The sequence below is a fragment of the Ornithorhynchus anatinus genome, chromosome X1 (assembly GCF_004115215.2).
Source record: "Ornithorhynchus anatinus isolate Pmale09 chromosome X1, mOrnAna1.pri.v4, whole genome shotgun sequence".
Classification (NCBI taxonomy): domain Eukaryota; kingdom Metazoa; phylum Chordata; class Mammalia; order Monotremata; family Ornithorhynchidae; genus Ornithorhynchus; species Ornithorhynchus anatinus.
This window is the reverse complement of record NC_041749.1, coordinates 224,387-251,110: the sequence shown is the minus strand read 5'-3', so window position 1 is coordinate 251,110 and position 26,724 is coordinate 224,387. Positions and strand designations below refer to the sequence as shown.

Below are 26,724 nucleotides of genomic sequence, written 5' to 3'. Positions count from 1 at the left end.
TTTTTTTTCCCCCAAAATGCACTTACATTTTGTGACCGAAGTCTAGGAGAGTAAGTGGTTTAGCACTTTTATAAATTGAAGAATTTTGCATGCTTTCCTTTTGGGCATCAAGAAACTGGATTTTTTTCTGATTATTTGGTTAGTAGCTACTGAATTTTTTGTACAACATTTGCAGAGTTTATTTTCGCTCTTGAAGAAGAAGGGAATTATCAAAGTTTGTAAACTGTGCTTTTAATTCAAATTCTACTCCAAATTTTGAGTGAACTACTAATTTTCTATTCAGATTTAAAATAGATTAAAATCCAGTTGCTTGACTTAAAGTACTTGAAAAAAAATTGGTAAGTTTTTTCCCATTTAACATGAAACTATATTGTGATGGCTTAAATAATTGAAAACATGCCTCTGTAAAAATTTTCAATATGTACATCTATTTTGGTGAACAGGCCTATGTCATATGTTTTATTAGGTGTTTTCTATCATGGAATTCATGCATGCATTACTTTCAATGACTGGAAGGGAATCTAAGTTGTACTAATCATCCGAGTGTGCTATAGCATTATAATACTTAATGGAAACATCTGAATTCTTTCATGACTTCTAGAATTCTAGATTAATAATATGTGGATACTGCTTCCTGTCTTGTTTCATCAGTCAGTCAATTAATGAACCTGTGGAACTTCTTGGGTACTTATTGTGTTCAGAACACTGTACTAAGCGCTTGGGAGAGTACAATAAAGTAAGTAGACATGATTCCTTGTCTCAAGGATCTTACAATCTAGGGTGGAACACAGACGCTGAATAAATTATAGTTAGGGGAAGCAACCAGGTATAAAGATATGCACATAAATGCCGTGGGGGTCAGGGTGAGGACCTAAGTGCTTACTCATCCCAATATTTAGCTTACATTCTGTTCAACTGATACCATTATGTTTAGGAAAGGAGCAGAACTGAGAAAGACAAGTAATTAGACATTTTCTAGCTTCTAATTCTGTCGAAATCATTGGCGTCAGTTGGATTTGACAGAAGATGATACAGTAAGAATAATATAATGGAGTGTGATATTGTATCATGTATGTAATAACAATAGCCCACACTCTCACACATGCGCACCCACAAGCACACTTGCACACACAGAAATGCGCGCACGTGCACACACACACACACATATAGTCTTACTGGGGCTTTTCTTGGCTTCCCTGAAACACTTGTTAATAAGGAACAAAAATGGGATTCCTGCAGCAATTCCCACCGTGTTTGCTGCTGGTCTAAAGAAAATGACTATAACTCCTGGTGCCCTGTCTGCTATTATTCCCCCTACCCTCCAGAAGTTCTGCCACAGTCATGAGACTGCAGGGCACCCATTTCTTCATTCTGTAATAATAATAATAGTAATGATAATTTTGCATTTCATATTCACCTAACCCTCAGCCTCACAGTGCTTATGTACATATCCATAGTTGATTTTAATGTCTGTCTCCCCTTCTAAACTGTAAGCTCCTTGTGGACAGGGAATGTGTCCACCAAGTCTGTTGTACTCCCAAGCACAGTGTTCTGCATTTATTCAATGTAAATATCAAGCTGACTTTGTCCACATCAAGTTTATCCTGGCATGCTTTATCTCTGCCTTCTTCTCTGCCCAGCAAAATTATTTCTCCACCTATATTGACAACCATGCCCATTGCATTTGCCAGTTGTTCCAGACATTTCATTCATTCATTCAATAGTATTTATTGAGCGTTTACTATATGCAGAGCAATGTACTAAGCACTTGGAATATACATTTCAGCAACAGATAGAGACAATCCCTGCCCAAAGTCCCAGTGATGGGCTTACAGTCTAATTGGGGGAGACAGATGAACAAAAACAAAACAACATAATCACAATGAATAAAATCAAGGGAGTTACACCTCGTTAACAAAATAAATAGGGTAATAAAAATATATACAAATAAGCACAGTGCTCAGGGGAAGGGAAGGGAGGGGGGAGGAGCAGAGGGAACGGGTTCTTAGCTGAGGGGAGATGAAGGGGGAGGGAGGGGGCAGAGAGGAAAAGGGGAAGCTCAGTCTGGGAAGGCCTCTTGGAGGAGGTGAGCTCTCAGTAGGGCTTTGAAGTGGGGAAGAGAGTTAGTTTGGTGGAGGTGAGGAGGGAGGGCATTCCAGGAGAGCAGTAGGACATGGCCAGAGGACGACGGCGGGATAAGTGTGAACAGGAGACGGTGAGGTGAGCGGCAGAGGAGCGGAGCATGCGGGGTGGGTAGTAGAAAGAGAGAAGGGAGGTGAGGTAGGAGGGGGCAAGGTGTTGGAGAGCCTTGAAGCCCAGAGTGAGAAGTTTTTGTTTCGTGCGGATGTTGATGGGCAAATAATAATAATATTGGTATTTGTTAAGTGCTTACTATGTGCAGAGCACTGTTCTAAGCGCTGGGGGAGATACAGGGTAGTCAGGTCATCCCACATGAGGCTCACAGTTAATCCCCATTTTACAGATGAGGTAACTGAGGCACAGAGAAGTTAAGTGACTTGCCCACAGTCACACAGCTGACAAGTGGCAGAGCTGGGAGTCGAACCCATGACCTCTGACTCCGAAGCCCAGGCTCTTTCCACTGGATATTTAGCTCCCTTCTCGAGCTCCCTGTCCCCCTGACTTCCCCAATCCTTGCCCCTAATGACTTGGCCACCTACTGTATTAAGAAAATTGACACTATCAGGTGTGAGCTCCCTAAAATCACACCTGCCCTTCCTCAGTCCCTCCCCCTTCTGGCCCCCTCTTCAACTCTCCCATCCTTCCTAGCAGTATCTCTAGAGGAGATCTCCTGCCTCCTCTCAAAATCTACCCTCTCTGCCTGTACATCTGGCCCCGTTTCCTTAGCACTTTATCAAAACTCTTGCCCCCTCCCTAACAGCCAACTTCAGCCATTTGCTCTCCAGTTGCTTCTTCCACACTGCTTTCAGGTATGCCCATGTCTCCCCATCCTAAAAAAAACCCTACTTTGATCCCACGGCCCCCTCCAGTTATTGCCCTATCTCCCTTTTACTATTCTTCTCCAAACTCCTTGAGCTAGTTGTCGTCACCCACTGTCTCAAATTCCTCTTCTCCAATTCTCTCCTTGACTCCCCTCCAATCTGGCTTCTGGCCCCTTCACTCCACAGAAAGCACCTTCTCGAAGATCACCAATGATCTCCTTCTTGCCAAACCCAGTGACCTTCTATCTAATCCATTCTAATCCTCCTTGTCCTCTTAGCTGCCTTTGACACTGTGGACCACCCCCTTCTCCTGGAAACATTATCCAACCTTGGCTTCACTGATTCTGTCCTCTCCTGGTTTTCCTTCTATCTCTCTGGCCATTCATTCTCAGCCTCCTTTGCGGGCTCCTCCTCTGCCTCACACCCCCTAACTGTGGAGTCCCTCAAGATTCAGTTCTGGGTTCGGTTCAGTTCAGTTCCCTTTCCTTCCCCACCTACACCCACTCTCTTGGAGAACTCATTCGCTCCCATGGCGTCAACTACCACCTCTGTGTGGATGATATCCAAATCCACATCTCCAGCCCTTAGCTGTCTCTCTCTCTCTGCAGACTCACATTTCCTCTTGCCTGCAAGACATCTCTACTTGGATGTCCTCCTGACAGCTCAAGCTTAACATGTCCAAAACAGAACTCATCTTTCCACCCGAATCCCATCCTCCCCACGACTTTCCCATCTTTGTAGACGTCACTACCAACCTTCTTGTCTCACAAACCCCTAGTCTTGGCCTTATCCTTGACTCCTCTCGGTCATTCAACCCACAACCCAAAAACTCAATCCATCAGTAAATCCTGGCAGCCCCACCTTCACAACAGCGCTAAAATCTGCCCATTCCTCTGCATCCAAACTGCTACCACATTAATACAGTCACTCATCTTGTCCTGCCTGGGTTACTATATCAGTCTCCTTGCTGACCTCCCAGCCTCCTGCATCTCCCCACTCTAGTCCATACTTCAGTCTGCTGCCCAGATCATTTTTCTACAAAAATAATAATAATGTTGGTGTTTGTTAAGCGCTTACTATGTGCCGAGCATTGTTCTAAGCGCTGGGGTAGATACAGGGTCATCAGGTCGTCCCACATGAGGCTCACAGTTAATCAGACAAGTGGCAGAGCCGGGATTTGAACTTATGACCTCTGACTCCCAAGCCCGTGCTCTTTCCACTGAGCCACGCTGCTTCTCTACTGAGCCACGCTGCTTCTCTATGTTCAGGACATGTCACCCCACTCCTCAGAAAATCCCAGTGGTTGCCCATTCACCGCCACATCAAACAAACACTCCTCACCATTGGCTTTAAAGCCCTTCATCACCTTGCCCCCTCCTTCCTCATCTTGCCCAGCCCACATACTTTGCTCCTCCAATGCTAATCTCTCACTGTGCCTCAATGGCATCTGTATCACCGCCGACCCCTCACCATGTCCTGCCTCTGGCCTGGAATGCCTCCTTCCTCAAATCTGATAGACAATTACTCCCCCCCCCCCCCCCAAAACCTTATTGAAGGCACATCTCCTCCAGGAGACCTTCCCTGACTAAGCCCCCCTTTCCTCTTCTCCTACTCCCTCTACGTCACCTTGACTAGCTCCCTTTGTTCTTACCCTGTCCCACCCCTTAGCACTTATGTACATATCTGTAATTTATTTATATTAATGTCCATCTCTTCTACTCTAGATTGTAAAAATTGTGGTATTTGTTAAGTGCTTATACAATGTGCCAAACACTGGTACTAAGTATTGAACTAGATTCAAGATAATCAGGCCAGACACTGTTCCAAATGGGGCTCACAGCCTAAATTAGCAGGAGAACATTTTACAGACGAGGAAACTGAGACACAAAGCAGGTGCCCAAGGCCATACAGCAGATCCAAGACTATCACCGAGGCCCACTGACTCTCAGGCCTGCCCTCTTTACCACTAGGCTTGCACTAAGTTATTTTAGTAAAGCATCTCAAATTCATAGTGAGCTCACAACACTTTAACACGAGATTAAACCACACACTATTTTTAATTGTATGATTTCCGCACTTTTTTCACAAAACCTTTGCTACGAGAAAATATGGGCGGGGTAATTTTGTGAATCATATAAGAATCAAATCCCCTGTAGACTCTGAGGTCATTGTGGGCAGGGAATATATATGATGTTATATTGTACTCTCCCAGATGCTTAGTGCAGTGCTGTGCACACAATGTGTTCAAAAAATGATTAATAATAATAACAATAATAAGTCTAGCAATAAGGGAAGAGGAGAAGAAAAGGGAAGAGGAAGAGGAGGAGGGTTCTTGAGACTGTCTCATTTCTCTCGTACCCTCACAATGACTGCGTACACTCGGCATGAATGAATTACCTCCCTCTCCCTAGTTCTCACTGTTCTCCTCCCCTGGTAGGCTATTAGATGTTAGTCCTTTAGGGGTCTTTGGCTTAAGAGTGCAGGAGAGTATCATAGCTGAGCAAGAATAGGTAAAGATAACTTGGGGCTTAGCATCAGCCAAGAAAATGGTGTGACATACAAAAAAAGTAGCTAGAAAATATGTATTATTGTAGGCAGACTTTCTGATAAACAAGTAGTGTTTTTCTCTGCTTATGTAGAGGAACTCAAGATATTGAGGAAAAGAACTTAATAAAGACATTGTTATTTAGGGTTTGATTGTTTCAGTTGTTTCCCCTGTTGTTTAACAGAACAGAGATGTAAAAGTTTTTTAATCAACAAGATGAAATTTAATGCACTAATGACTTGGTGTAGATCATCAAACTTAATGAAAGTAAAGGAAAAACAATGCAGCTTCCTTCTAGAACCTGAAGGGCACTATTTTTAGTCTGCGTCAATACCAAGAGTTGGTCTTCAGCCCTGCCCCTTCCCCTGCCCTTTAACACTGCTCTCCCATAAGCCGGAAGCGGACCAGAGTGCAAGTAGTGGGGCCCTTCGCCCACTACCCTGATGAGGCAGACACAGAACACTGTGTCGTCTTCTGTGCTTTTGTGCTTGCTACCGGAGCTGTGGCTTGTTTCTTACCAAGTTTGATTCTTAACCATCTCTGTGTCAATGCCACATTTTGCAGCCTTCCATACTTATTTTGTATTATTTGGCAAAATACTGTGCTTTAATGGCTCTCGAAATACATACGAGTGCAATTCTGGCCCCACTTGTAAGCCACCTGCTCCCTCCTGCAAATTTCAGATGTCACATGGCAGTGGCCTGCTTTTATGCTGCAGCACACATTGCTTTAGAGTCAACCCTTTCTACAGAGGGGAAAATAATCCCTTCTTATTTTAGTAATTAAGCAGTAATTTGCACATGTGAGCGCTCTTCTTTCTCCCCCTTTAACTCTTTCCAATTTTCTCTGGTGTCTCCTCTTTTCAAATCCTCCCTACCAAGCTGAAGAGAAGAAAGCAAAGGTTAAGGTCCCGCTCGGTCCACACTGCCTTACCTTGTCCATCCCCTACCACAATCCAGCCTGCACCCTTTGCTCCTCTAACACCAACCAATCTACTCACCATACCTCCATCTTATCTGTCTTCCACTTGACCCCTCGCCCTCTGGTCTGGAATTTCCTCCTTCTTTGTATCCAGAAGGACCACCTCTTTCCCTACCTTCAAAGTCATACAAAATCCTACCTCCTCCAAGAGGCCATCCTTGATTAGGCGCTTATTTCTCACATTCATCTTACCTTCTGTGCTGCATATGCTCTTGGCTGGGTACCCCTTGAGCACTTTAATACTCACCCCAGCTGCCCACCACTTAGGTAAATATCCTTGTACTTTCCCATTCCCCTATCAGTAATTGATTTTCTTGCCTGCCTCCCCCTCTAGACTGTAAACTCCTTGTGGGCAGGAAACATGTCTGTCAACTCTATTGTAGTGTTCTCCCCAGTGCATAGTACAGTGCACAGCCCACAGTAAACACTCAGTAAATACCATTGATCGATTGAGGATCATGGGCCTGTGTACTCAGATTCAGAGAGACACTAGTATGACAGGAGGGGATGGGTCTGGGAATCTTAGAAGACTTCTGCTCTAAAATGACCCTCCATCTCCGAGAAATCATCACTCACTCCACAGTTAGCTCACAATTCACCTCACCCACAGCAAAAACCTTCCAGTCCGAAGCTTTTTTTATAGGGGTCCGTGGTCCGTCTCTTCCACAAAGGGCCATGCATATTTAGAGAAGTAATCACAAAGACTCTGATCTTCCTGGAGTATAGAGATCGTCTCTCCCTACCCTAGAACTTGGTGCTTTGACAGTCTGGTTTTGTTTTATTTCTTTGCCACAGACTGATTTGCTTCATTTTTTAAATGAAAGTGGAAGAAAGCTTCATAATTTCTAACTAGTTTTGGTTTTTATTATTCAAGTGGAGAGGCTTTAGATTTTTTTCAGGTCACACCAGGCAAATTAGAAGTAACAACTTAATTTCCATCTAACACGTTGCTTTTAACTGTGAGCTTATATTGATCTTTTACATTTTTGTAAAAAACAAAAACATATAGCTTTTCACCAGTTATACATCCTTTATTCTCTGAAATAATGCCAAGCAGACCCAAGCTTTTCTTTAAATTAAAACCCTGTGAATTTCTCCTCAGTGTTTAATTTTGGAGATTCTGACACTGAGTGGATGATTACCATTTAATCGTGTTGATGTGCTAAATAAACATCTAATTGATATGCCCAACATTGTTTTCAGAGGAAATTTCATTCCTTCTTTTGTAAGGGTGGGGGGAGGGCAGCTACCAAGCCAGTAAGCTTTTTTCATGTGCGTTCAATGTATTCTCCAGGCAGTCTTTGTCTTTGACTTTCTCAGAGATTCATTTAGGTGAGCTGCACTTCTGATTATTCTTGTCAGCACTTTTATCCTCACTCGCATAGAAAATTGGTCTCGCTCTAGTTTAAATTGCAAGATGGTGAGGAAAATGTATTCTGAAAACAGTACCAATGCCATTTCATGGATCAACAACTAAGGCCCCTGGAGATTGGGTGGTTGCACAGGTGGTTAGAAACCCTCTACCTAGAGTCCTGGGGGTGGGGTCCTCCTTTGCTTTTGGGCTGTGTCTTTTGATCTTTCCATACATTTCCCCCCTCAAATTTACTAGAACACTTAATATCCAGATTTATTCATTCTTTCAGTCGTATTTATTGAGCACTTACTGTGTACAGAGAACTGTACTAAGCACTTGGAAAGTAATAAATGCTTACCAAATACCATAATAATAATAATAATAATTCAATAACAGAGAGAGATGATCCCTACCCAACAATGGGCTCACAGTCTAGAAGGAGGGAGACAGACAACAAAACAAAACAAAACAAGTAGACAAGCATCAGTAGCATCAAAATAAATAAATATTGATCTCATGGATGGGAAGTTTTTTTGTGATTGACCTTGTAGTGGTACAGGATGAGGAATTATCCACTGTTGAGCCCTATTCCTGTGGAGAGAGGTTGCTGGTGGTGACTGCCTAGGGTCTGGGTCCCGAAGTCTCAGCACCCCCAGGCCCATCTGTCATTCCTGTTGGGAGAGTCCATCAGCATCATCATCGTCATCTAAAAAATAAGTCAAGTAAAGAGATCTCCTTTAGGAGATAGGGAAATGTCCTCTTGTGGCTTAGAGAGAAGCAGTATGGCTTAGTGGATAGAGCCCGGGCCTGGGAGTCAGAAGGACTTGGGTTCTAATTCCAATCTCTGCCACATGTCTGCTGTGTGACCTTGGGCAAATCACTTAACTTCTCTGGGCCTCAATTCTCTCATCTGTAAATGAGGATTAATATTATTATTGGCAATAATAATAATAATCATGGTATTTGTTAAGAGCTTACTGTGTTCCAGGAACTGTACTAAGTGCTGGGGTGAAGACAAGCAAATTGAGTTAGACACAGTCCCTGCCCAACCTGGTGCTCACAGTCTCACTCAAGTGAGGTAACTTGCCCAAGGTATCACAGCACACAAGTGGTAGAGCTGGCATTAGAACCCTTGACGCTCTGACTCTCAGGCCCTTACTCTATCCACTGCATCATACATGCTTCTGTTAAGAATGTGAGCCCCATGTGGGACAGGAACTCTGTCCAACCTGATTAACTTGTATCTACCCCAGCACTTAAAGAGTGCTTGACACATAGTAAGTGCTTAACATATACCAGAGAAGCAGCATGGCTCAGTGGAAAGAGCCCGGGCTTAGGAGTCAGAGGTCATGGATTCTAATGCCAACTCCACCACCTGTCAGCTGTGTGACTTTGGGCAAGTCACTTAACTTCTCGGTGCCTCAGTTACCTCATCTGTAAAATGGGGATTAAGACTGTGAGCCTCAAATGGGACAACCTGATTACCCTGATTACCCTGTATCTACCCCAGCGCTTAGAACAGTGCTCAGCACATAGTAAGCGCTTAACAACATTATTATAATTATCATTATTATTATTATAGAACTGGGTCATGACGAGTGTGGGTCCTCCCTCGAATGAAAATTTCCTTAGCCTGGATTTTAGACTTTCTGCGGGTTTCCTTGGAAGATGTAATATCCAACTGGAGGGGATTCTCTGGGCAGTGCTTACTATATATGGAGCTGCGTTCAGGGGTCTTGGGGTAATTGTGACTGGGCTGCAGGCTGGGGCCTCCATGTTGGCAAATATTTTGGGAGCTAATATTGCTTGTTCTGAGCTATAAGGCAGCTAACGTCTTTGTTCCATCGCACGGTGCGTTCGTGGGACCTTAATCTGCCTCCTCATTTGCCAGTGGAGAAATGTTTTAAATTTCTTGTGACCCTCATTTGACTGGTGTAAAAGAAAGAAGGAAAATTATTATTTGCTTTCTTGGGAATGGCCAATTCTTAACATTAAAATCATGATTTCTTTGCGGTTTTGTAGGATTCTCAAAATCGTCAGAGTACAGCGTACAGTTTACACCAGCCTCAGGGAAATAAAGAGCATGGCACTGAAAGGAACGGCAGTCTCTACAAAAAAAGTGACGGGTCGGTAAGGGGTCAGTGGGAGAGTTGTATTTTAGGCCTGCGTAGACTACTTCTCAATTTTGAGACCATGTTTTTGTTCTTAAAACAGAATCCGAAAAGTGTGGCAGAAAAGAAAATGTTCCGTTAAAAATGGGTTTCTGACGATATCCCATGGTACAGTAAGTAATCATCATATTTTCTGTTATGGAGGCCTGATAAGTGTGAGTTGTATATGAGGGAGGGAGAGGGAAACTGAGTATAAATAGAGTAGAATTTAAAGTTATGATCCTAAAAAAGTGTGAGGTTCTGTTTTTAAGAGTTGATATCCTGAACCGTATTTGTAAAACCACATTTAGGTTCCCTCTCATGTCTGGTGCTTAGATGAACACTTGAGATTGCCCCCTCCTGTCTAGGCAGAGGAAAGCGTTTAAACTTCTTTGATGTGGTTAGTCGATGGTGGCTCGGATCTGCCGAAAGGTGGCACTTTGCTTGCCAGAAAAGTGAGCCTGGCTTGAGGTGATGGCATACAAGGCAGAATGGATAACTTGCCTTGGGGCCTTGGACTCACTTGAACCATGGTTGACCATTTAGAAATTCTAATTGTGTAAAATCTGCCCACAAGCTGTAGGTTGGAGACAATACAGGAGCCAGTCCCAGGGCCTGAAGTAAATTGGGGTGGACATAAAATGATTTGGGATCTTGAAAAAATATGTTGAAAATAATTAAACATAGAAAATGTGACCTCTCTCAGAGTACCTCATTTTCTCCTCTAATCTTTTTTGGTTTTCCCTACAATTGTCGAAGTGGGGACATGAAAACTTTTAAAATGGCTCTTCGTAGCTGTAAATCTTCCCTCACTCCATCATCTGGTCACAGTAGAGCTCCATGTATCCAAAGAATTGTAAGCCAAAGAGTCAGAAGCGAAAGCAGCCCCAGGAGCTACATGCAACACATCTGGCTGTACAACCAAGGTCACCCTTGGTGTGAGGAGTTTGGACTCTGAATTCCAAATTGGCCTTTTAAGGCGTACGTGCATGGTAAACTTCACTATCAGTGGAGGCATCTCCTCCCTTCTAAGCACACACACAACCATACGTAGTTCACAGCCAAATAGGTGATGGTGTGCTCAGTGAATGGACCATCATGATCTAATATGGAGGACCCAACACTGGAGAAAACTCCAGAAGTTGCCAGAAGAAAAGTTAACAGGACCTACGGAAAGCTTCCCTCGGGGCTGCCCCGTGAACACCGACGTTTGGGAGCTCTGGGCCAGGGCAGGTCCTCCTGACATCCGATCTTCTACTCGGCTACCGAGTCCTTTAGGGTCACTCCTTTGACTGCAGCAAAGGAGAGACGTGCTGGGGGAGAGGTATTCTGGGGAGCTGCAGAGCTGCAGATGACCAGTGCTGATCCTCAAATGGGCAACCCCAGATCCTTCATGTACCTTGTGCCTCGGCTCCTCTTGTGTACCTCAGAACCTGCCAAAAGAGACAGGGCCGAGACTTGTCCGTCATTTTCGACTGGAGATTCCATCCATCCACACGTATGTGTGCACGGTTGTATGCATTTGCCCTTTGAAGATGACGTTTTTGGCTTCCTTAAATATTTGATGAGCAAGTCCTATATCCCAGTACTCAGAGAAGAATAATCCATCTCACTGAAAAGCTATCACACTAGACAGCTCACAACCTTAGATAAGTGGAAGATACTCTCCAGGGATGCCCTCCCCTCCTACTCTGTGTACACAATCCCTCAGTTTTATTGGCAGCACTGACTCTGCCTCAGTGAACAAAGCCTAAAATAGTCATTGCATGGGGAAGAGTGAAAAAAGGCTAAAATGTGAATGCAGTGTTTTCACCTCTCATGTTTCCCCCCGCTGATAAAACTGGCATTCACTTCCCCTGCAAGATACCGGGTTGGTGAAAATTGTTGTCTTTTTTCTTACTTTTTCAGTGTGTTCTTTGAATTTTGTCCATGCAAAGTCAGAAAGCTAATGTTCTCCTAGACTGTTTGCTAGGGCAAAAGTGTCTTCCAGAAAAATTTTGCAGTTTGTGTGGGAATTGGACAACACAGTTAACATCATGAATAATAAGCATGTTTGTTCCCAAAGCGTTTCTATCAGTTTATCTCATTTGCTTGCACAATAGCTGTATGTATTAAGAATAATGATGATATTTGTTAAGTAAGCGCTTACTGTGTGCGAAGCACTGTTGTAAGCGTTGGGGGGGATACAAGGTGATCAGGTTGTTCCACATGGAGCTCACAGTCTTAATCCCCATTTTACAGATGAGGTAACTGAGGCACAGAAAAGGGAAGTGACTTGCCCAAAGTCACACAGCTGTCGAGTGGCAGAGCCAGGATTAGAACCCATGACCTCTGACTCCCAAGCCTGGGCTCTTTCCAATGGGCCACGCTGCTTCTCTAACAGTGGTGTTATCCTTAAATTTCAGAAAACAGAGACACAAAGTGAGTAAGTGTAGCAGGCCTGTTGCCAGCCCAGGACTAGACCCCAGGAGTCCGAGTTCCCAGCCGCCATGGGACCACCATGTGACCACATTGCTAGGGCTAGTGAGGTGGTCATTTGGAAAGCTCTATTGATAGGGCCAGTGAGGTGGACATTAGGAAAACTGTCTACTTGCTTGTGTAAATGTAAATCCCAGAGCTTTATCAGTCCCCATTGAAAACATGCATCCAAAAGGAGGAAACACAGAGGGCATTGGCATTGCAGAGAAGCTTCCAAATGAAGCTGAAAGTCTTTAGCCCATGGAATGGCTGATTTGTTTTGCTTTTTTTTCTGTAAGGAGAAAAAGACTTTATCCTACATCTTCAGGATGCCCAAAGTCATTTTGCTTACCATACATGGATAAAAATGACCTTGGCTACTTTATACTTTCATTTTCTCTAGTGACCAAAAAAACCTTTTGCTGCTTCCTGCTGTTTACTTTACAGAGTTGCTTTGGAGCAAGGTGAGAGGAAGGGTAAACAGGCTTAATACTTGGGCTTTGGCTGAAGGCCAAGACATCTTTCCCATCTGGGGTGCAAGCAGTTTTTTGCACTTGAATTTTCACTCTTTATTCAACCCACCCTCAGTGGGTACACAGCACTTATGTACCTATCCATAATTTATTTATACAAATGTCTCCCCTTTTGCAATTCAGCCTCATTGTAGGCAGGGAACGTGTCTACCAGCTCTGTTATATTGTACTCTCCCAATCACTTAGAATAGTACTCTGCACACAGTAAGTGCTCAATAAATTTGGTTGATTGATTGATCTTTCATTGTTTTCCTCAATTGCTCAAGGTGATAAAAGGTTTCTTGACTTTGGGATCTGGAAAACTGTTGGCACAGGAAACAGGGGCTGAGAGAAGAGGAGTTGTCATTTGGTTTTCAATAGACTTACTCCCTTCATTGGACCCATGGTGGGGGTTGTCCTGAGCAAACAGGGAAAGGGCATCTGGCACGAATAATGTTTCTCAGAATTTTACCAAGGTGAATAACGTTTCTCACATGATAGGTTTCTTGCTTGTGATTTCATTGAATAGATTAGGGTTTTTTATTAAAGCTTTTCTCACCTGCTCAACCCCTCTGTTGGGGATTCAGTGCCCCAAATCTTGGAATTTCCTGCTCCAGAAGCTATGTAACAATAATAATGCAAAATAATAATAATAGAAGAAACTTTGGGGTAGATACAAGATAATCAAGTAGGACACAGCCCCTGTCCCACATTTTAAGGAGGAGGAAGAACAAGTATTTAATCACCTCCCAAAGGCACAGAGGAGTTCAGTGACTTGCCCCAGGTCACACAGGGGGCACATGGTGGAGCCCGGATTAGAACCCAGGTCCTCTGACTCTCAGGCCTGTGCTCTTTCCTCTAGGCTGTACTGCTTCTCATAGGTGAATTTTATGTGAGCCTGCAGACCTACCCTCCAAAGCCTCCTTTTAGGGCAGCTTCTTTTTTTTGTTTTTCCTGCTTGTAGTGGCAGTTCTGAAGATTTTATTGCTGACAAGTCCTGCCTCTGGCCTGGAATGCCCTCCCTCCTCAAAGACAATTTCTCTCCTCCGCCGCCCCCCCATCAAAACCTTACTGAAGGCACATCTCCTCTAAGAGGTCTTCCCTGACTAAGCCCTTTTCATCTTCCCCCATTCCTTTCTACGTTGCCCTGACTTGCTCCCTTTGTTCGTCCCCCCATCCCAGCCCACAGCACTTATATCCATATCTGTAATTTATTTATATTAGTGTCTGTCTCCCCCCGCTCAGACTGTAAGTCACTGTGGGCAAAGAATGGGTCTGTTTATTGTTGTAGAGTACTGTCCCAAGTGTTTAGCACAGTGCTCTGCACATTGTAAGTGCTCGATAAATACTATTGAATGAGTGACAGTAACCTATACCAAAAGATCAATAATAATAACAATAATAATTGGTATTTTTTAGGCAGTTACTATGTGTCAAGCACTGTACTAAGCACTGGGATAGATACGGTACAGTTGCAGATAGAGTCCCTGTCTCACAGCAATGTCAGCCTAAGGGAAGAGAGAACAGATGTGTCATGCCTATTTTACAGGTGAGGAAGCTGAAATACAGAGAAGTTATGTGACTTGCCCAAAGTTACACAGCAGGCAAGCGGGAGAGCCGAGATTAGGACATAGGTCTTCTAACTCCCAGGCCCATAAACTTCCACTAGGCTGTGCTGCAGGCAAGTCGCCAGCAACAACAACAACAACAAAAAAACCTAGGTTCAAGCCAGGTTTCAAGCCCAGATCAAGATATAGGTTTTGAACCTTTGTCTGGGGCCACACTCCCCATTACGTCATCCAGGTTGCGAGGTCAGCATATGATTGCAGCCAGATGCCCTAGCAGTTCTTACAAATGCAGATTCCAGAGGAAAATAATACCACTTTAATTTCCTATAGCATTTTTATTCCCAATTTGCTCTCACTCTGCTTGTCCCATTTTTACTCTCAAAGCATCCCAATGAGATAGGGTGTGGTTTGTAGTATCATCCCTATTTTATAGATGAGAATACCGAGATAGAGATTAATGTCACCCAGCATGGCGATAGAGAATATGTCCCAAGGTCACATGGCACATCATTGGCAGAACCCAACTCCTCCAGCTTTTTCCACGGCACCAGCCTCCCATATTAAAGGAAAGGTGTAACTTGTTAAGCTTCTTTTAGGCCTCAGGCATGTCCTAAATACACGATTGCCATCAACAGTGTTTATTAATTCCCAATTAAAACAATTTTTAGTCACTGCTTGGCATTCTCTGTTGAAGCATTATTGTATGGGAATCAATCAGTCAATCACTGGTATTTATTGAGTACTTACTGTGTGCAGAACACGGTGTGAAGCTCTTGAATGAATCTAGGCAATGCTACTTTTGTGGAGGTGAAGACCCCAAACATTAATGCAGGAGCTTTAATTGGTAACCGGTAATGATTATGGAAGGATGCAGCAGGCAATGCACACGTAGTTTTTTTATTTCTATATCAGTTGATAATCAGGGAATGCCTTTGGAGAAGATGGTGTTGTACTAGCCGCTTTTAGAGCACAGGGAATACTTCTAAGGGCCTGCCATGAAGGAGAGGAACTTAAGTTCTCCAAGGTTATATTCACTGCTTGTTTGACTCCATTTTGATGGGGACTAATAATAATAATTGTGGTATTTGTTAAGCACTTACTTTGTGCCAAGCACTGTTAATAATAATTCATAATTTTGGTATATGTTAAGTGCTTGGGGGGGGGGGAATACAAGAAAATTGCACTGGACAAAGTCCCTGTCCCACATGGGGCTCGCAGTATTGTACGGATGAGGGAACTGAGGCACAGAGAAATTAAGTGACCTGACGAAGGTCCTATAGCAGACAATTGACCCAGCTGGGATTTCAACCCAGGTTATCTAATAGTAATGGAAATAGAAGTGGAAGTGTGCTGGTGCCAGATGAAGTTCTTTACACATCTGCTAACATGTCTACCACCTATGTTGTGTTGTACTCTCCCAAGTGTTTAGTACAATGTTCTGCACACAGCAAGTGCTCAGTAAATATGACTGATTGAATTTGCTAAATGTATTCCCAAGAAAATTTGTGAGGTGGATGTGGAGAAAAAGCATATAGATGAGAGAAAGAGAGATTTTCTAAGCAGTTTTGAGAGGTCAAAGTACTTCATGAGGTTCAGTGTCCTAGCATTGAACCTCAACATAGCTACGAAAGGTGGGAAGGTGGAAAGAGAATGAATAGCAGCAGGATACCCAAACAACTGGTGTATGGAGAACTGAAATTAGGAAACTGAAAGAAAGCAAAGAGGGCAGAGGACATGTTTTAAGGACATGGTAAAACAGAGCCTCAGACAATGCTTCATCCCAGGTGAAAATTAGAGGAGTCAAATGCCAAAGATTTATCAGCATGGAGCATTGCTATCAAGAAAGAAGTTATTTTTGAGCTAAAGTCTCTTATGAAATGAGAGGCAAGGAGACAAAAGAATAAACAGTACAGGCCCTGCAAACATTAAGCATGACAACAGTACAAGGCACGGTCTTTTTGTGTGTACTGTATTACCTGGGCTGTGAATCCCTCATTGACCTTTCCAGTCTCACCCTCACTCATTGGTTAGTTTCACCATCGGGGTGCCTTTTTTGACTACAAATGATAACTGCATGTAAACAAAGTGAATCCATCTATCCCTCCTTGGACTAACTTTGATGCTTTTTGGTATTGTTGCAGTAGGTTGAAGAGCCCATAAAATTTGTTGTGTGGTAATTTGTACTGTAATAGTGTGTGTGAGGAGACCTTGGGGGTGTGGTTTTGTTAAAATTTCACTGAAAGAATACATTTTCAAAACCACATCTTCAGAGCTTTTTAGTCTCTGGGCGTATGGATCTACTTTCTGGCAACCATTCAGGAAGAGGATGAAATTATTCATATGCAATTTGTGCCCCCTGAAGGTAGTAATTATTGAGACAGGCTATTCAGCCTTCTCTTCCAGCTGGGATTTGGCAATGTCTTTTTACTTTCATGGAAAGAATTTAAAATTAGCCAAAACCTGAACTGAGGCTTATGCCATCACTAACGCTTCTACTTGACCAACAGAAGTTGGGACTTAATGGCTCAGCAGTTCTCTTGTGTAAAGCATTTAGAGCCCTGCTTCCGGTGATTTATTTCCTATCACAATGGTCCTAGAATGGTTAACTTCTAAGACCAAGCCTTGCCTGTAAGGTGGATGGGGAAAAGGAAAAGGGAAACATTCCTCAGAGAGTGAGAGATTCTTCAGCTATGGAAGCTGGTGAGTTCTGAGACAAGGACAAGGCTTCTCTGGAAAATTAACTTCTTCCTCCAGCGATCTCTCCACAACCTAGATTTGCGGTGCTGAGGCAGTTTTTGAGAAGTGTTGGGTTGGTATTTTTGCCACTACCAGAGATATTGTGGAAAACAATCTTGACCAGACTTGCTGATAATGTGAGTTACCAAATTTGAACTGTTTATGACAGGTTCGAAGGAGAGTCACTTTGGATCATTAGATGTGTTTTGCTTTTAAAAGATGTGACCTCAGGAGTGGAGCATTCAGAAACCTGTGAGCTTTGTGGGCCGTCTGTTCAATCTTTCAAAATTATTAATGAGCAAAAAGTGATCCAGTGAGCTTCGTAATGAGAAGTGTTACTTTGTGTCTGTCTTCCCTTTTATATAGGCTAACCGGCCTCCTGCGAAGCTCAATCTGTTAACCTGCCAAGTGAAAACAAACCCTGAAGAGAAAAAGTGTTTTGACCTTATATCACGTAGGTTTGTTTCTGAGATATTGGGGCTTTTTGCATTTTGCTCTTTTCCAAGGTGACTGCTTATTTAAATATGGCACCAAATGATTAGGGTGAAACTTTAAATTGTTTGATGATAATTGTGCAAAATTAAAATAACACTATTGGAAATAATAAGTGCTTTATTTTCAGTAACATGTCGTTATTCGTAAAACATACCTAGCTGTTCATCTTTAAATTTCTTTAGCTATAAGTCTTTGAGTTTCTATATGATTGCCTCCAGAGAGGTCGCTGAAGTCCGAAAGTTGCAGCCAAACTGTGATGTCAGAAATGCTGCTATGATGACATTCTTAAATCCAATTTACATACTAAACAAGTTTGGGAGAAAACTGTTTTTTTCTCCCATCATCAAATGCAGATTTCAGCCTTCTCATTTGCTTTGTGAGCCACGTTATATAAACTTTATTTTTTCCCAAAGTAATTGACATTGCCAATCTTAATAGATTAAATATCAAACAAAAAGCTAAAACATTTTTGAAATGTGTTAGATGAAAACTCACACCTGCACTGCCATAGGATGGTGGTGTTCTTATTTTCAATGGTGGTTTGTCTGGATCCAGCTGCTGGTGATGTGTGAACATGTAATTGGTCACAGAAGCAAAGCCTAAGATTTTTCAGGCATTTCACATATGTTTTTTCTCCTGACACAGTGGAAGGTAAATTCTTATTCAGCAAGCCATACCCCTAGCACCCTCCCCACTACAGACATCTTTGGTATTTTGGCCACATGTGCCCTGCTATGTTTCAGTCCCTGGACACCTCAGTCTTTGTTTTCCCCACTTCCTAGTACTTACTCTTCCTCCTCCTGTCTCCTTCCCACTTTCCTATATCTATCACACCTCCATTAACCTCTCCATGGATTCACCCACCTGGATCAGGGTGAGTTTACTCAAAGCCAAATCCAGGAGGATTAGACATCCTGTTACAGCTTCTTATTTCAGGTGCAAAGTACAAGTGTCCAGAAATTAATTTATGGGATGATTCTTGTTCCCAACAACACTGGGGGCAATTTCGTATTTCCCCTGAAAACCTGTTTCCTACTGCTTTGGGGCCAAGCACTTCCAGTTCAGTAGCGCCACGGCTACCACCCCATGGTAGGATCAGGACAAGCCAGTCATTAGGGTGGCTGGTTTGGTCCCATGTTCTGCTTCCTTCTCCCACCTAGATTCCTTTAATCTCTTAGCCCTTTTCCTTCTCACTGAGAGAGGTAGTAGCCATTAGTGCTCTCTGCCCAGCTCCGAATGCACCACTGCCTATCTGTCTCTGTCTGCCTGTCTCTCTCTCGCTCTCTCTCCCCTTCTCTTGCCACCTCTCTCCGCACAACTGGTATATTCCTCTCCAGCTCCACATCCTTCCTCCTCTTCCCCATATCCATTTGGGCCATAGGAACCCTACTGCCTATGGTCTCTGGCACCCTCAAGTAAAGGCAGTGCTCCTGAATCTGCTCCATCTAATTCCTGGGTGGGGCACAGGGTGGGGAGGGGCCCACAGCCTAAAGCCCCTCCTTCATGCACTCTGTCTCCCTGGCCAAGCCTCCTTTCAGAGCCTAAGCAGTGGGATTTGGACACTGTTAAGGAGGAAAGGGGGAGGAGAAGGAGGAGCTTCTCCCTCCCACTGCTCGCAACAGGCAGCATCGATTCCTTGGTGACCAGGGCTTGATATTTTGTGGCCAAGTATTGGGTCATGATCCCAAGGTTGATAATATGGTTAACCCCATATTATTGGCAGGTAAATTGCTGAGGATTTAGCATTTGCAGGTGAATTGCTGAGAATTCATCAGTGAGAAAAAGGCTTTAAAATGATTCCTTTTGTTACATCAGAAAGGGGCAGGGAATTTCCAGTCATCGTTGGAGAAACCTTGTTTAGGTTTGTTATTCATAAGACTGACTACTTTCAGCAGTAGCCATTGAACTATCCGGTTAATGTTGGACCATATTTCATACAGACAAAATATTCACATCTGCTAACATTTTGTGGTTTGCCCAGCTTTCTCTGTGGAGGAAGCAAAGACATGTAACCACCTTTCTTACTACCTACTAAATGTAATAGCTAGTTATTTTTCCCCCTAGCGAATGGGCAAATAACTATTTATTTTGAGCAGAAATCACTTAATTTAGACTGTTACCAGAAATTTCACTTAATTCTAATTTACTGTGGATTACACCGTCAGTAGTGGAAATATTTAAGATTACAATGTCTTAGCCACCAATGCAGCTGAGTGATATCATGTTCTTGAACATACACACTAGAAGGTGCTGTAATTGTAACTCTAGTGTGCTTGGTCACCTCCCCAAATCTAAAAGAACCAGGGGCATATTAGACTCCTGTATTATAACTCATTTGTCCAAAGGGAGTTTTTATAGCTAAGCTTTGAAATTTGCATATGATATTATTTAAATTTTTTGTGAGGCAAAATCTCAGGTGCACTAAAGTGAAAAGTGGGTTTTTTATGGTATTTATAAAGCACTTACTATGTGCCAGGCACTGTTCTAAGCCCTGGAGTAATATAAGATAATCAGGTTGAACACAGTCCCTGTCCCACATAGGGATATGCATGAAATGATATGCATTTATGTTTCTGGAAGAATCTGTGGTTTCTACAAATCCATTAATTTTCAATAGAGAATAAAAGTGATGGGAGGTTAATTATAAGCCATTTGTGTTTATAATTGTTTATGGATTAGTATTTAGGGCCAATGTGTGAAATTTTTATTGTTGTGCAGATGACAGAACATATCACTTTCAAGCGGAAGATGAACAAGAATGTCAAATGTAAGTTACCCTGCAACTGCATCCTTACCTCTGGGGTCATAAATGTCCTAGAAGTTGTACATTCCATTTCTGTCAGAACTGGTATCTAATTTTATTGCCATTTTTCTTAGATGGATGTCTGTGCTCCAGAACAGCAAAGAAGAAGCCTTAAATAATGCATTTAAAGGTGACGACAACACTGGAGAAAATAACATTGTCCAGGAACTGACGAAGGAGATTATATCTGAGGTCCAGAGGATGACAGGGAATGATGTGTGTTGTGACTGTGGAGCACCAGGTGACTCAGATTCTTCCATTAAATACCAGCATTGAAAAATGTGTTTCTGCAGATAAAGTTAATTTGTTAATACAAACGTTTTCTTTTTCATACAAATAAAAATGCACTGTGGGTGGTTAATTCCAGTATACATTTTTATTTAATAATGTACATGTTTAGCCCAGGAAGTCTGAAATTTTTCTTAAGTTGGGATCTCAGACTAGGGCCCCAGGAAGCAGAGGAATCAATCAATTAATGGCATTTTGGGAATCAATGGCAGAGCACTGTGCTAAGCTGAGTTGATATATGTGATACTTCCCTACAAGGAGTATGGTGTAGTGGATAGAGCATGGGCCTGAGAGTCAGAAGGTTATGGATTCTAATCACGGTTCTGCCACTTGTCTACTGTGTGGCCTTGGGCAAGTCACTTCACTTCTCTGTGCCTCAGTTACCTCATCTGTAAAATGGGGAGCCTGTGAGCCTCACGTGGGACAGGGACCTTTTCCAATCCAGTTTGCTCGTATCCATCCCAGTGCTTAGTAATGAAGGATATGAGAACGAGTCATCTACACTCGCTTCCTAGAATTCCTTAACTCCCATTCTCTCCTGAACCCCCTCCAATCTGGCTTCCGTCCCCTCCACTCTACCGAGACCGCTCTCTCTAAGGTCACCCATGACCTCCTTGCCAAATCCAATGGCTCCTAGTCTATCCTAATTCTCCTTGACCTCTCAGCTGCCTTTGACACTGTCGATCATCCCCTTCTCCTCCACACCTTATCTCACCTTGGCTTCATGGACTCCGTCCTCTCCTGGTTCTCCTCTTAACTTTCTAGCCGTTCATTCTAGGTCTCCTTTGCAGGCTCCCCCTCCCATCCTCTAACTGTTGGGGTTCCTCAAGGGTGAGTTCTTGGATCTCTTCTAGCCATTCATTCTAGGTCTCCTTTGCAGGCTCTTCCTCCCCCTCCCATCCTCTAACTCTTGGGGTTCCTCAAGGGTGAGTTCTTGGATCTCTTCTGTTCTCCATCTACACTCACTCCCTTGGTGAACTCATTCGCTCTCACAGCTTCAACTATCATCTCTATGCAGATGACACACAGATCTATATCTCTGCCCCTGTCCTCTCCCCTTCCCTTCAGGCTTGTATCTCCTCTTGCCTCCAGGACGTCTGCCTGCCACCTAAAACTCAACATGTCCAAAACTGAGCTCCTTATCTTCCCTCCCAAGCCCTGTCCTCTTCCTGACTTCCCTATCACTGTGGATGGTATGACCATCCTTCCTGTCTCTCAACCCTGCAACCTCGATGTCATCTTTGACTCGGCTCTCTCATTCACCCCACACATCCAATCCCTCACCAAGACCTGCCGGTCTCACCTTTATAATATCGCTAAGATCCACCCTTTCCTCTTCACCCAAACGGCTATCTTACTGTTACAGGCTCTCATAATATCCCGGCTGGATTATTGTGTCAGCCTTCTCTCTGATCTCCCTTCCTCCTGTCTCTCCCCGCTCCAGTCTATTCTTCATTCCGCTGCCCAGCTCATCTTCCTGCAGAAATGCTCTGGGGTTGTCACTCCCCTTCTTAAAATCCTCCAGTGGTTGCCTATCAACCTCCTCACGAAACAAAACCCTCTCACTCTAGGCTACAAGGCTCTCTATCACCTTGTCCCCTCCTACCTCTCCTCCCTTCTCTCTTTCTACTGCCCACCCCGCACGCTCTGCTCCTCTGCCGCCCACCTCCTCACCGTCCCCCGCTCTCGCGTATCCCGCCATCGACCCCCGGGCCATGTCATTCCGCTGTCCTGGAATGCCCTCCTTCCTCACCTCCGCCAAACTAACTCTCTTCCCCTCTTCAAAGTCCTACTGAGAGCTTTGCTCAGCCTTCCCAGACTGAGCTTCCCCTTTTCTCTCTGCTCCCTCTGCTGCCTCTCTAATAATGTTGGTATTTGTTAAGCGCTTACTATGTGCCGAGCACTGTTCTAAGCACTGGGGTAGACATAGGGGAATCAGGTTGTCCCACGTGGGGCTCACAGTCTTAATCCCCATTTTACAGATGAGGGAACTGAGGCACAGAGAAGTTAAGTGACTTGCCCACAGTCACACAGCCGACAAGTGGCAGAGCTGGGATTCGAACTCATGAGCCCTGACTCCAAAGCCCGTGCTCTTTCCACTGAGCCACGCTGCTTCTCTCTACCCACCCTTCACCTCCCCTCAGCTAAACCCCCTTTTCCCCCCCTTTCCCTCTGCACCTCCCCCTCTCCCTTCCCCTCCCCTCAGCATAGTGCTCGTCCACTCATTTGTATATATTTTCATTACCCTATTTATTTTGTTAATGAGATGTACATCACCTTGATTCTATTTATTGCTATTGTTTTAATGAGATGTACATCCCCTTGATTCTATTTATTGCTATTGTTTTTGTCAGTCTGTCTCCCCCGATTAGACTGTAAGCCCGTCAGTGGGCAGGGAATGTCTCTATCTGTTGCTGAATTATACATTCCAACCTCTTACTACAGTGCTCTGCACATAGTAAGCGCTCAATAAATACTATTGAATGAAAATTCACACATGATGTAACCTAAATATTAACCACGTACTTTTGTCTGGCAGATCCTACCTGGCTATCCACCAATCTGGGCATTCTCACATGCATTGAGTGTTCTGGAATCCATCGAGAGCTGGGAGTACATTATTCTAGAATGCAGTCCCTCACATTAGATGTATTGGGAACGTCGGAGCTTCTGGTAATTCTCAGTGCTCATTAATTTAAGAGAAATGTAAAACTGAAAAATGTACTTGGACTTTGGTGCTGTACTTTTCTTTTGTATGCTTGAATTGGTGAATGTGCCAGGGGCCATTTTGGGTTCAAAATCTTTACAAGGTAAAACAGTATTCCCTTTGACAGAGTTGGCCATGATACTTGCGTTGGGATTTTTTGTCTTTCCACACACATAACCCCCACGGGCTAAGGCAGCTCCACCTCTTCCCAAGGGTCCTGTTGGAGTTGCTTCCCACTGTCAATATTCCTGAAAATGTAGGGTCTCAGGGCAGAACTCCACTTGTTCTGAGGGAGTAGGGCCATTTGAGATTTGCTGGACACTGTGATTTTCAGACAGTATTCTGTTTTGTCTTGTCACAGCTGTCCAGAAAATCTTTACTTTTGAGCTAAATTCCAAAATCCAAAACTCTCTTTTACACACAGTTTCAGAATTTGAAATTGTGAACCCCCTGAGGGCCAGAGACTATGTGTAATTTTCCCCTCTGTAATTTTTCCCCCAACACCTAATACAGTGCTCGGGCATGCTGCAGGCCCTTAGTAAATAAATTTTTAAAAAAATTGTGGTATTTGTTAAGCGCTTACTATGTGCCAAGCACTGTTCTAAGCACTGGGGGATACAAGGTGATCAGGTTGTCCCACATGGGGCTCACAGTTTTAATCCCCATTTTACAGATGAGGTAACTGAGGCACAGAGAAGTTAAGTGACTTGCCCAAAGTCACCCAGCTGGCAAGTGGCAGAGCCAGGAGTAGAACCCACGACCTCTGACTCCCAACCCCGGGGTCTTTCCACTGAGCCACGCTGCTTCTCTAAATATTATTTGTTCAGTGTAGGTGGTCATGGATTTATAGCTTTTCCTCCTGTGGTGCTTAGGGTGGTCCCCTAAAGTGAGTAGGCTCTAGGTAGAATCCAGCTTACCGTATTCTACTGCATAGCTTGCATTTTTGAAACTCTGAATCTCACTGATTAATATAGAACTGGCTGCTTAAACATTTGCAATTTAATTGGCTCTGGTGTAATATTTACTGTTATCAATAAGTGGAAATTGACTTTATTTATTTTACAGTTGGGATTAATTGCCCAGAAGGGAATGCCATTACTGAGGCAAAACCGAAGTCTGTATTCCTCCAAGATTCCTCCAATCTTGATATTGGCTGAACTGTGGAGTCTTTGGGTGTAGTTCCACTCAAAATGTTTGAGGTGTCTGGTTAAAATAATGTTTGGTGCCTCAGGTTTCCCCCTATGTGCTACCTAAAGGGAAGATGAAGTTAAAAGTTCAGTATAACTCATTATTAATGAGCAGTTAATTTTTCCAAGAAAAGCATGCCACAGGAAGCCATTGCGATTTGACAGTATGAACTAGCAAAACTTGAATATTACTATTTCTGATAAAGTATTTATACTATGTCTACACTTGACATTTGTAGATGATTATTCCCACTTGTGTATTCTTTCCCAGTGCTCTGCACACAGTAAGGACTTGGTAAATAAATCTTTAGTGGTTGCCTGTCAACCTCCATATCAAATAAAAACTCCTCACTGTTGGCTTCAAAACTCCCCATCACCTTGCTCCTTCTTACCTCACCTCCCTTCTCTCCTACATCCCAGCCCGCCCACTCTGCTCCTCTGGTGCTAACCTTCTCACTGTGCCTATCTTGCCTGTCCCGCCTTCAGCCTCTGACCCACATCCTACCTCTGGCCTGGAATGCTCTCCCTCCTCAAATCTGCCAAGCAGTGTGGCTCAGTGAAAAGAGTCTGGGCTTGGGAGTCAGAGGTCATGAGTTCCAACCCCAGCTCTGCCACTTGTCGGCTGTGTGACTGTGGGCAAGTCACTTAACTTCTCTGTGCCTCAGATACCTCATCTGTAAAATGGGGATTAAGACTGTGAGCCTCATGTGGGACAACCTGATTACCCTGTATTATCCCAGCGCTTAGAACAGTGCTCTGCAAATAGTAAGCGCTTAACAAATACCAACATTATTATTATTATTCCCCCTTTCCAAGCCCTACTGAAGGCTCATCTTCTCCAAGAAGACTTCCAGACTAAGCCTCCCCCCCCCCTTTCCTCACTTCCCCTCCCTTCTACGTCACCTAGACTTTGCTCCCTTTGCTCTTCCCCTCCTCTCCCTGCCCTGTAGCACTTAAGTATATATGTATATATCTATAATTCTACTTATTATGATATTGATGCCTGTTTATTTGTTTCGATGCGTCTATATCTATAATTCTGTTTATATTAATGCCTGTTTACTTGTTTTGATGTCTGTCTCCCCCCCATCTAGATTGCAAGCCTGGTGTGGGCAGGGATTATCTCTATTTATGAATTGTACTTTCCAAGTGCTTAGTATAGTGCTCTGCACACAGTAAACGCTCAGTAAATACGAATGAATGAATGAATACTAGAACTGCTACTACATATAATTTGATGGGTTCCTGATAAGACTTTATATTAGAGAATAACGAAGTTAGTTTTACAAAATACAGCATTTTTCACTGGGCACCTATTGTCCAAGGCAAGTGTTGTTGCCCTCGTTTTTCCAAAACATACAGCTAAGTTATAAGGAGACAACTCAGTGCTGAAATGGGAATAGACCCAGGAAATTGAGACGACATTTATCTCTTTCTATCACCATTTACTGACCCTGCCTACCTGCTTAGTATTTGCCAGAAATCCAGTTGATGGTCTTTGATTAACTTGGGAATGTGTCACCTACAAGAAAAAAAAAATGACCCTCCTTAGGGACAAAGGGATGAGGTTCTTTCCAGTTGAAAAGAAAAATGGTGCTGTTGTAATAGATGCTTCCTCTATAATTTCATTTTAGTGAACTGTGGCATTGAAATTAATAATAAAATTAATGTTGGTATTTGTTAAGTGCTTACTATGTGCTGAGCACTGTTCTAAGCACTGGGGTAGATACAGGGTAATTAGGTTATCCCACGTGAGGATCACAGTCTTAATCCCCATTTTACAGAGGTAACTGAGGCACTGAGAAGTTAAGTGACTTGCCCAGAGTCACACAGCTGACAGGTGGCGGAGCCGGGAATAGAACCCATGACCTCTCACTCCTAAGCCCGTGCTCTTTCCACTGAGCCATGCTGCTTCGTAGAAATCAAAATATGGCCAACGCCAGTGCCAAAACAGGGGGAAGAGGAACCATCCACGAATGGT

General features: G+C 43.4%; 1 protein-coding gene across 7 annotated transcripts in view; it reads left to right on the top strand.

Moving 5' to 3' along the window:
* Positions 1-26,724, top strand: part of ASAP2 (ArfGAP with SH3 domain, ankyrin repeat and PH domain 2) — a 163,830-nt gene that overhangs the window by 93,194 nt on the left and 43,912 nt on the right. For 4 of the 7 annotated variants that reach the window (XM_029051034.2, XM_029051038.2, XM_029051033.2 and 1 more), the window contains exons 10-16: positions 42-50; positions 9,863-9,966; positions 10,055-10,124; positions 17,630-17,717; positions 20,477-20,525; positions 20,636-20,802; positions 23,389-23,522. In XM_029051034.2, the coding sequence (XP_028906867.1) occupies positions 42-50; positions 9,863-9,966; positions 10,055-10,124; positions 17,630-17,717; positions 20,477-20,525; positions 20,636-20,802; positions 23,389-23,522 (621 nt within the window). The remainder of the gene's footprint in view (positions 1-41; positions 51-9,862; positions 9,967-10,054; positions 10,125-17,629; positions 17,718-20,476; positions 20,526-20,635; positions 20,803-23,388; positions 23,523-26,724) is intronic. The other 3 variants (XM_029051036.2, XM_029051035.2, XM_029051040.2) reach the window with 1 other exon arrangement.